General features: G+C 35.0%; 1 protein-coding gene across 1 annotated transcript; it reads left to right on the forward strand.

The window, feature by feature from the left end:
• The first annotated feature begins 288 nt into the window (after positions 1-288).
• LOC131428763 (protein spaetzle-like) lies at positions 289-969 on the forward strand. Its single transcript, XM_058592806.1, has one exon. The coding sequence runs from the start codon at positions 289-291 to the stop codon at positions 967-969; it is 681 nt and encodes a 226-aa protein (XP_058448789.1).
• Positions 970-11938: the final 10969 nt, after the last annotated feature.

An 11938-nucleotide genomic window follows, 5' to 3' on the forward strand; every position in this document is an offset into this window, starting at 1 on the left:
ATTTACAATCAATAATATTTCAGATTGTAGGGAAGAGTTTGAGTTTGTTCACTGCCAATATGAAGGCCTGTTTGCTACCTATGATGCATCACTTATGTTTTGCTAAATTTGTTTTCGACTAGCAGGTAAATTCTACCCTTTAGGTACACGCAAATCACTTAAATGACGAAATAAAGTGCAGTTGCGTATCAGTACGCAATTTTCATCGAGTCAGCTAAGTCATCATAAAATGTAATCTGAGTGTTGCTGAGTTATTGGAAGAGTTGTAATTTGAAGGAACAAATAAATATGGTGTGGATTATTCCTTGGATCGGGGTTCGAACAATAATCCTGTTCCTAAGTGTTAATCTCTTACTCGTGCCCGTAACATCATCTAAGTTTCGGCCACTGATACGATCACGCGATGCACCGGAATCAAACCCAGCGAATGGTCCATTTTCTTCGGATTTCATATTTCCCAACGAGTTGGTACCGAGGATTGATAAGCAGGAGTGTCGGCCGGAATTTCCCTTATGTACTAATGTTGCTGACTATCCTCAGAAGTTGGTGGACGAGATCATTGCCCGGCACGAGCAGCGTTTCGCCGAGGTTTTCGGCAACGATGTAGTCATTGACACTGGCGACGAATTGTACCAACGATTTGATACTTCGGACGACGATTTTCTCTGTACAAGTGAGGAAAAACTTGTTCATCCCCAGAGCGGTTACACCAAAGAGGAAAAGCTAGTAATGATCGTCAACACTCCCAATTACACGCAGGGTGTACGAATAGAGATGTGTCGTCATCCGGAACAACCATGCAATAAATTGGAGTACCTAACATCGTTATTCAGGACAAAGTGTAAACAACTGTACCACTACCGAACGTTGCTCGCCATCAATCCGGCTACCAAGCAGCCGTATAAAGAGTCGTTTCGGTTACCATCCTGCTGTAAATGTGTGATACGACCGTTGCAGGGACGAATGTGAAAACGGCGAGAACTCGGAAAACCATGAGTTGTGTGTGAAATATGTATTGACGAATCAATGGATATATTATACCAATGAAATAAAATTTTAAAGCTTGTCGTAAAATATATGCATAAGGTGTATTGTTAGAGATGCTGGAGTTTTTATTTTAGGGCAACCGAAAGACTATAAACCGTTTGCAGGAGAACAATATGGTAATGAAAACATAAACTGATACGCTCCTTGAACCAATGAATAAATTGTTATTTACATGGATGTTTGTTTTTCTTGGAACCGATCAATATTGCGTGTTTTGTACTGCACCGAAGATATTTTATTTGATGTTTATTATAATTGAATATACGTTATTACATGAAACGCTTATTGTATTACATACGAAATTATTTGATTATTTTTTGGTGTAAGTATTTCTCAATATCCAATGGTGCAATATATTCTTTGGAATGATTTCATGTCTATTAGCAATATTTGATGGGACTGAAAAATAAACTGACTGAAAAGCTTCATTTAATCTATTATCGTAATGTACTGTTTAGAATGCTCAGTCACGTACCCAGAGGGGGGGCCCGAGGGGCCCTGGCCCCACACGAAATCAGAAACAGAAATAAAAAAATGTTTGATTCGAAGCGAACAGTGTCAAAACTAAATAAAATGAAAATTAAATACGGGGCAAAATAAACGACAATAATAAAAAGACACTTAATTGTTCTGGATGACTGGAATATGAAAGTGCGCGAGCTTACCATAGTTGAGTAAGATTCTGCAAGGGGACGGGTATAGCGTGATGGGTAAGTCGATGTCTTTCACGCAGCCCGCCTGGGTTCGATTGACCATAAGGTTAAAACCTCTATTATTAAAAAAACAGATTCTGCAAATTAGAAAGATATCCTGTCGCTGGATCTCGCACATACTTATTTAGGACTAAAAAGACGAGCCCAAGTGCACTTCGAGTACAAGTTTGGCTGGATCCATTATTATACGCCAGAGAAATAAATGATTAAACGACAATGGACTGATGTCGTAGAGGCATGAGTGCCTGAAAGGGAGGCTCAATGGGTCGGAAAGATCATGATGCCTGTTTTCTGGGATTGTCATAGTATAGTTTTGGAGTACTAAATTGATTAAAGACCGAAATCGCTGTGAAAGGGCCTTACATGCTGCACATGAGCATCGCTACCATAGTTAAAATCAACGATTTAGTGCTCCAATTACTGCCCATCCACCTTGTTCACCTGATTTGGCCTACTCGAACTCCCAAACCTAAAGTCATCTCTGAGAAATCGATGTGAGTTTCGTTTTGGAATTTTAGACCGCTACTTCTGGAACCTGATACCGAAACCTGTATAGCTAAAGTTAGTTTGTATGGCCATCAGCTAATATGACCTACAAATTTAGAAGATGCTTTCCGTTCTCCACGAATCGAAGTAAGGTATCTATCTAGGACCACTTCTCAAAATTCATCACAAGTCTTGTGGATTTTTGTGCTCTAGAAATGGACATTTTGGCTGTGATCCATTTCCTGGTTAATTTTAACTTTTGATTGAAAACTGACACTCGAGTGCTTATTTTGATGTTGTCAAAAATAAATCTGCTCGAATGAATGGTTGTTTTCGAAAGATCAATGGTTATTTCCCGACACTGAAAAAAATCTTGCAAAGAAAATTCTAATATCAATTCTTTAGTAAAAATTATTTCCAGTGCAAAATAAACCCAAATAATTTTCCATCCGTCAAACTTTGAAATGGGCCGCAGTTTTAATTAAACTGAACTACTAGACACAAAATAACCACTCTAGTGTCAGATTTCAACCAACAGTTAAAATTAACCGCGAAATGGTTCACAGTCTTAGAAGGTCTTAAACATGTGGGATTGAAATGGCATGACAGTAAACGTTAAGAAATGTAATACAATAACTTTCTCTCGGTCATAGTCACAAATTTTATTTAAATATATAATAATGATAGTTTCAGTGTAAAAGTTTAAGGTGTCTGTTAAAAACGTCGGTAAATGGCGCACCGGAAATTATATACTTAAGCAATCTTCAGTAACATTATTTTTTCATTCTTGGCCCCTCCCGAAACCAAATCCTGGGTACGGGCCTGAGAATGCTATTTTACAAGTGCATGAAGTGCGTATTTGGAGGAAAGAGATTACAAATCGGAAAACCACTTTTAAAGTTTACAATTCGTAAAATCATTTTTAGATAACCTAACTAGAAACCATTTAAAAGGCTAAGGTATGTACCATTTTCATCAATTGCAAATGCATTTCTATGTCAGAACATTGCATCAGTCTAGCAAATAGTCCATAAGTAAAGATAATATTTTATGCACACATTTTATACATTGAAAATAAAAATGAATAAGAAAGTATGTAAGTAAGAAAATAAATTAATAAATAATTTGTTGTTGCATCACAGATTTAACGAACTGCTTTCTTTATACCAAATGTCAGAAAAAACATTTCCAAAATCTCTGAAATTTTTTTTTGACAGTACTTGGTTTTATTACGTTGCGGTAATATAGTTATTAGAAGATTTCAAATTCAGTGGCAAGGAACAGATCATCAAGTGGTTACTCTGGTTAGAGGTACTTGCTAATTAATTCAATTTATTCTGACCATATTTCAATTTTTGGAAAATATGAGTGAAACTCTTGCCGATTTACAAAATAAATAAGCCAGTTGTGTAATGTCAGACACATATCAAGGCTGGTTAAATCAAAAGCTACAATTGGAAATTTTATTTAATACTGCCTGTTTTGACTCATACTTCCGAACGTCGACAAATACTCTGATTAGTTTACTGAAAAGATTTTTCAATAGCTTTGTTCATTGAACATTGTCTAGTTGTAGTATTTTAAAAATAAATGACTGATAATAGTTTTTATCGAATAGATCAAGAAATTCTCGAAACCTCCTTCGCATTCGAAAAACAAACTGGCAAACCATATAAGCAATTTAAAAATAAACAGCAGAAAAGCTGGTAGAATCAGAATAGATTTCTTCTGAGCATGTTTTCAGTCTTTGTACACCACCACCACCATTACAAAACAATTGCTTTGCACGGATAGGGAAACAAATTCGACTAGTAATATATTTTAAAATTTAATTTCAATCAAGTGGTGTAATGATTTTCATAAATATCAATATTCGAAAAAACGGCGAGTGGGTAATATCAGAAACATAAGTGGAAGACATAAATACGAATAAAACTGACATGTTTTTTCCACATATCTGAATATCGATAATCGCTCTCTAGTTGATTGATTGTGTGAATTTTGCAAACTTTCACTTACATAATTGTAACCAGGCACGTATCCATAGGGAGGGGAAATCGGTCTCCTTTATAAAAACTCAATAAAAAAAATTTTGGCCTTGTTTGGGAGGCGAAATTGGTAATTGTTAACGAAACCTTGAACTCAATCGGACAGGTTGGACGTCAGTTTTCTTGGATTGTCATGGCAAACTTTTCATGAACTATCTTGAAAATTGAAAATTAAACCATAGATTAATGTGCAATATTGGAGCGTTCATCGCGAGTCCAAACAAGGGAGCCACCTTGGACCACTCATTTTCATGCTATTCGCGAATGATATTTGCAGTGAATTCTAAAAATGTATCGCATCATCACAAATCCTTGTGGATTGTGCTGGTCTTCAAATTAAGTGAGTTTTATACATGTGTAACCGAAATGGCATCCAGACTTTTTTTTTTACTGCGGAAGCTTATGCAGTTTTGATACTCATCACATGCAACACTCAAGACTTTAATGATGAGCATTTTCTCTGTAATTTGTATATTGCACTAGTATGCAGTATTATTGAATATGGACCTACAATTTGGGCCTTGTATAACAATGTTCACATCGATCGGATCGAAAAGTTACGAAAGTCAAAAGTGTTTCGTCCTATTTGATCTTCGACTACCTTGACTGAATCACTAATGACTAATCACATCAACCAACGTGCTCTGTAAAATAGATGCATATTTATTCAGTGGTTCTTCGTTTTCGATTCACTCGGAATGTCGAATCCCTACTAATATACACTGAGGTCTTTTTTTATGCCGTCTTTTTTATGCGGTTTTTTTACGCGACTTTTTTTATGCGAATTTTCAGAGTTATGCGTTTTTTTATGCGAAGTTTCAGAGTTATGCGGTTTTTTTATGCGAATTTTCAGAGTTATGCGGTTTTTTTTATGCGAAGTTTCAGAGTTATGCGGTTTTTTTATGCGAATTTTCAGAGTTATGTGGTTTTGTTTATGCGGTTTTTTTATGCGGTACGTAAATTCGCATAAAAAAAGACTTCAGTGTATCATAATTTACTTGAAATGTTAATTATTTTCTATACGAATCGGAAATTTTTTTCAGTTCAATAATCACTATCGAATCTGCATTTACGCATCAAAGAAACAAGAGTTACTAAATGCGCACCAAGAATTAGTTACATATAAAAGTTAGATGTTTTAAAATCTATATCTTAGTTGGGAGTTAATATAACATTAATTTCCATAGTTTACTTGTCAAGCCCGTCTCGAAAAAAAAAGTTGTATAGCGATTTCCACAAACAGAATTTGAGCATTGTCAAATATAAATTATTGATATTCACTCGCCCAATGTGGACAAAAATAGTTATAAGTGATTTAAAAATTCATGCGAAATGGTAAAGAATTGTTCACTTATATATTGATATGATATGCACTTCACAAACTGGATATTTGTATTGCACATCTTTCAAGGCAGTAGTTCCATATAAAAAGATCTCGTTCGAATATTATTCAGTTCTTATATAAAATCCGAAAAAAGCTTTATCTAGTTTATAACAAAAGGCTGTTTTCGTAGTAAGTGCTGATATACGTCTGGTCTCGTTAGTAGTTAAAATATCTAAATTTTCTAACAAGTATCAAAAAGAGAAATAGTTTAGATTCGACATGTTGATCGGGATGATACATAAACGGATACAATTCATTGCTGGTAAAAAATCATGATGATTTTATGAGCAACATGATTCATATCAGGAACAATAACTCGTCTTTCATAAACTTTGCGCATTTATACTAGGTATGATCTCATGAGATAATGAGATGTCTATGTTTCATGATTTCCATTATTTTTTAATCACGGTACCGGCCATGCATTTTTATCCGCGTATTTGGAATCAGCTAGGTGAAGTATTGTCATCATGCCAAAGGTTTTGGTCTGTAAAATAATTGTCCATTCTCGCAATAGGCGGAATATCAATTATAAGAGCATTTTGTTATAAATTGAATGACGAAATTGACCGTCCAAATCAACATGTACAAATGTGTCTCCCTTATATTCGTTAATTAAAAATACTCATGGTTTATAAGCATACATAGTTATTGTCTGATTTACTAGTGAACAAAACATGTCGTAAGCCCTCAATAAAGGGTGATTTTTTAAGGGCTTGAGAACTTTTTTAAACAATAAAACGCATAAAATTTGCAAAATCTCATCGGTTCTTTATTTTAAACGTTAGATTGGTACATGACATTTACTTTTTGAAGATAATTTCATCTGCCACAACGTCGAATTTTCAGTGAATGGGCCCTAGAAAAGTTGGCAGAAAATCCGCTTTTTTATCGACAAATTTTGTTCAGCGATGAGGCTCATTTCTGGTTGAATGGCTACGTAAATAAGCAAAATTGCCGCATTTGGAGTGAAGAGCAACCAGAAGCCGTTCAAGAACTGCCCATGCATCCCGAAAAATGCACTGTTTGGTGTGGTTTGTACGCTGGTGGAATCATTGGACCGTATTTTTTCAAAGATGCTGTTGGACGCAACGTTACAGTGAATGGCGATCGCTATCGTTCGATGCTAACAAACTTTTTGTTGCCAAAAATGGAAGAACTGAACTTGGTTGACATGTGGTTTCAACAAGATGGCGCTACATGCCACACAGCTCGCGATTCTATGGCCATTTTGAGGGAAAACTTCGGAGAACAATTCATCTCAAGAAATGGACCGGTAAGTTGGCCACCAAGATCATGCGATTTGACGCCTTTAGACTATTTTTTGTGGGGCTACGTCAAGTCTAAAGTCTACAGAAATAAGCCAGTAACTATTCCAGCTTTGGAAGACAACATTTCCGAAGAAATTCGGGCTATTCCGGCCGAAATGCTCGAAAAAGTTGCCCAAAATTGGACTTTCCGAATGGACCACCTAAGACGCAGCCGCGGTCAACATTTAAATGAAATTATCTTCAAAAAGTAAATGTCATGTACCAATCTAACGTTTAAAATAAAGAACCGATGAGATTTTGCAAATTTTATGCGTTTTATTGTTTAAAAAAGTTCTCAAGCTCTTAAAAAATCACCCTTTACTTAATGGTGTTCGTTCAATTCATTCGGTTGGAACTTCGCGCATCTTATTTGGGCACTGAATTTCACCCTGGTTCTCACTCATACCAAACATTTTAGAAACTTCGATTTTTAGTTAGTTGTGGTAATCTCATAATACTGAAAATTTTATCATAAATTGCTGACCTGCTGATTAAGTTCTACCCATTCTTTTACAGCGTAAATTTAGAAAAGCCGCCCCATAGGAAAGTAAGACGTATTCACGACAAAAGTACTTGAAAAAAATCTAAAAAATTTATTTGGAGATAAACTAACATAACTTCAGTTTTCAATGACTGAGCGGAAACATATATTGGAGAAGCCAAATGAATGAATAACTAACAGAAAAGATGATTTATTAGAAAAAGATACGCTCAGAGACAGGACTCGAACCTGCATTCTTATGCATTCCGTGCATACGCGCTACCATTTCGTCACTCTGAATCTTCTTTTAATCACTCTAAAACGCCAGGCAGACACAGTAGAAAATACACCCGACTGATACCTTACATCCAAACATCTTCTCTGTCCATCAAACACTAGTCTTCTCACTTGATACCTATTTCTCCGATCAAGCATTGAGTAGGAGAGCGTATTTATAATCGCTTGTCACCTTCTTTAATGGTGCCAGTTGCTGGCTGGACATCGTCAGCGACAGACCCCTATGAAGGTAGTATTGATTGTCTGCCCTTTCCTACCAGAAGCAGATTGTAACGGTAAATCAAACCGCAATTGTTTTTAACGATCTATTAATTTTTAGTTGGTTTGACGTAAAGCCACATAACTTTTTCGATTTGTAAATAGTTATGCACCAAATTTAGAACAATTTTTCCGTTTTTTCCGATCTTCACCCTAAGTGACAGTTTGAGATTTTAAACACAATTCACTCTCCAGTTCCGGAACCAGAACTCGAATTCGGACAAAATTCAATAACAGCTTATGAGACCAGAAGAGCATTCATCTGAGTCCTAGTTTATGAAAATCGGCTTTCTCTGAGAAAATATATTGAGTTCTGATAATTTCAAGGGGAATGCTTACTTTTTCACCCCCAAAATTTATGCTAGGTGCATATACCCATTTTCAAATTTGTTTTACGTTTCGTCTTTGACTCATCAGTGCGTAGCAGTTTATTATGGTCGCGCTAGCAGTTCAACATAAACTAAACAAAGACGAAACGTAAAACAAATTTGGAATTGAGTTCTGTTTTTGATCAGTATTTTCGGTACTTCAGAAACGGGGAACATGGAACTGATGTAATCGAAATCCGTTCGTTTGACCATCAACTAACATAAACTACAAATTGAATCAATTTCAACTCTGTAGTTTCGGAACCGAATGTCGAATCTGGAAAAAATTCAATATGAGATCATAAGGCATTTCATTTGTGCTTAAATGTATGGAAAGAGGATTTGTCATCTCTGAGAAATTCAAGTGATTTCCGTTTTAGAGTTTTTGATCACAATTTACGGAATTGGGAACTGAGACCGGGTATAGCCTAAGTCGGTTCGTGTGGCCAGCAATTAACATAACCTACAAATTGAAACAGTTTTTCCACAAATTTTGAATATTTTTCGTTTTCGTTGTACCTTCGCTTGTTATATAACGGGTTGCAAGTTTTTACACACTTTACCCCGTTGTTCCGGATCCGGATACAATTCAATAGCAGCTTATGAGATTATAACGCCTTTTGTTTGAACTTAAATTGGTGATAATCGGTGCAGCCACTCTGAGAAAAGTTTGTGACATTATTCGACACATACAGAATCACATCATATTGCTTTACCCGACGAATTAAATCGAATGGTATATGACATTTGGACATCCGGACCAATTTTTACCAGCTATTTTTCAAGTGATTGCAAATCCTTAATATATGAGAAAGGCAAAAAGGTTGAATATATTTTTGCATAAAAATTTCTTCAAATAGTGTATACTTGCAAACTGTTAATTGTACGAAAATGGTGTCCATAAAAAGGTAGAAGAAAATGTATAGTGCACCATAAGAAAACTGTATACTGAAACTAAAAGTTTGAAGTCTCTTTGAATATTAGAAAATCAATTAAAAAAATTAAATAACAAGATATGTCTTTTGTAAAAATAAAAAAAAAAAAATTTAAACTTAAAGACCATACTTGGTATTCATGCAATTCATGTTCTACTACATTATCTTTAAAGCTACTGTGAAATTTCATCCGGATCTGACCTCCGGTTCCGCAGTTACAGGGCGATGAGTGTCAGTGTTTCCAAATCGCCATGTATGTAGAATAAGTACAATATGTAGAACACCGGTGCGTACTTTGTTATATTTCGTATACGCTATGAAGAAAACGAAACGGTTACGGATGTCTGCTACTAGTGTGTGATATTGGTAGAAGACGATAAAAATTTTAGCTATTTTATGATAAATGCGATCGAAACAATAAAAAAATGTAAGGCCGGGGTAAAATAAATGATATATAAAAAAATAAAAGAATGTCAATGTCGTTTCATATTAGTTCCTGGCAAACGAACAACCTTCGGCTATTCCGGTCATCTGAATCCAGTTTCGAAAGAATTTGATTAAAAACAGCAAATCATTAAACTTCCTTAAAGTTAGCCAAATCGATTTTCACAAACTTATAGGTTCAAAGGAAAAATCTTACAATTTTATATGGAATTCCAAACCTTGTTGTGGATACTATTTTCGGTTCCGGAGCTACAGGGTAAACATGATTTGTAGAGTTTGTTAGACTAAGCCCGAACAAATTTTCCTACTTCTATTCAATGAACAGTTGTTTTTGCGAATTACACGGTAATATTTATGATGTTTGAGTAATATGAGAAAGGCATCATTACACCACTAGGTGGATTAAAACAGGTTTTTTTTATAAGCGATTGTTTCTAGCAGTACGTGTTGTTGTGCTTTCTCAAATTTTAGATAATATTGGTTGATCATGATGTCGTTTCCTAAAACTTGTGTGTCTTTTTCCTTTGACACGACGCAGTTTTTGAAAAAGAAAGTAAGTATATTTACAGCGAACAAAAGGTTGTGAACCACTGCAATAGACCATCTCTCCATCCGTGCAAAACAGATGGTTTGCCGAAGGTTTTTACAGTTTTATTAAAATTGAAGCAAGTAGATCCTAATTTGCTTCCATTTTTGTTAATAATTTCTAGAATTATTTTATTGTGGAAAATATTAAATTTTTTTTTTTTAATTTAAAATTATAGTTAGTTCTATAATTCTGGAAAAGGGGTTAATTCTTTTCAATGTTTTTTTTTTGTTTTTTGAGTACCTGGTTTCTCAACTTTCCAACGTTTAGAATCATATTAACGACATTTTGTTCGAAGTTTATATCATTACCTAGGAAATCAATTAAAGGTTGGTTGAAGACGTGTTGGATGTCATATTATTTTGTCTTAATGGGCTTATTCTGTTCTTAAGTCGAATCTACGGATTAGTGAAAACTAGTGGCTTCCGTATCCTTAGCTCAAATTTTCTTTTACTCCAATGCTTTAACGATCCAATTCCAACGAATGGAATTAGTCGTGGTCTTCCGTGTAGATTCATAAATTAGTCGTGAAGAAGATAAGCGCTGTAATTTTAATGTAAAAAACATCAGCACTATTACATAGACACTTCACCCTTACATTTTATAGAAAAAAAATACTAAATAAAATGAGTTTATTGGACTAATTCTTCAATTAAGAAATGTTAATAATATTTCATAGAAGAGTATCTTTCAGAAATATTTTCTGAGCTTACTACCTTTACCACCGGTAGATTACCATCTTAAATTTTATCACAGTTACAACAGTTTGTTGTCAATAAATGACATATAACCAGAACACAATGGACAGTAAACAAATTAGGAGTAGACATCAACCGTTTTTTCCTACAATCCTCGATCGTTTATCCACAGAATCGGAAATATTGACAACAGCCGCAATAATCTATTTTTCACGAAAGAACAGACCATGGTTTTCAGTAGCAAAGTCATGTGCCGAAATTAATTTCATCACTACTTTATTCCCGATTCACGAACGTCTGGCAGGAATCTACTTTCGTTTCTTTAACATCTCGCAAACCCTGCAAAACATCAGAATATGGCTGGGGCAGTCTGTAGCTTTCTTGGAGTCAGGCTCCACTTTTGGAATCATCTCACGTACGATAATGGTTAATCTACGGCATGATACTACCATCCCGAACGGTTCATTGCATGCTCGGAATCTGTTGATGACTGAGCGTCTAGAAAGCTACCATGCTATTCAATGAAAGGTTCAACTTCAGTCTATTTTGGAAGCTAGATTAAGAACGGGACGAGTCTTTCAATATGATTTTTTCAGAATTATTGTGTTGGTATCGTATATCAAATTATTGTTATACTTATTTTTCGCCAGTGGTAGTTGTTTGGAAATCACCATGCCTATGGAAACCGGTGTAAAATAAGAAAATAATAATGATAATTTATGAATTCATAATTACCTGAAAATTAATTAAAGTTTTCATTATAAGTCAAAAGGGTAATTTCGCAAAACTTACAAAATGTAAAAATCATCGCTTAAACTATTTCGCTATTTACAATGATGATGACATAGGAGGTTACTTTAGAAAACTCCCACGTACTTGATTT

Source organism: Malaya genurostris, chromosome 2, assembly GCF_030247185.1.
Source record: "Malaya genurostris strain Urasoe2022 chromosome 2, Malgen_1.1, whole genome shotgun sequence".
Classification (NCBI taxonomy): domain Eukaryota; kingdom Metazoa; phylum Arthropoda; class Insecta; order Diptera; family Culicidae; genus Malaya; species Malaya genurostris.

Excerpts from the sequence above, each read along its gene's own strand:
- LOC131428763 (XM_058592806.1), top strand. The coding sequence starts at position 289 with ATGGTGTGGATTATTCCTTGGATCGGGGTTCGAACAATAATCCTGTTC.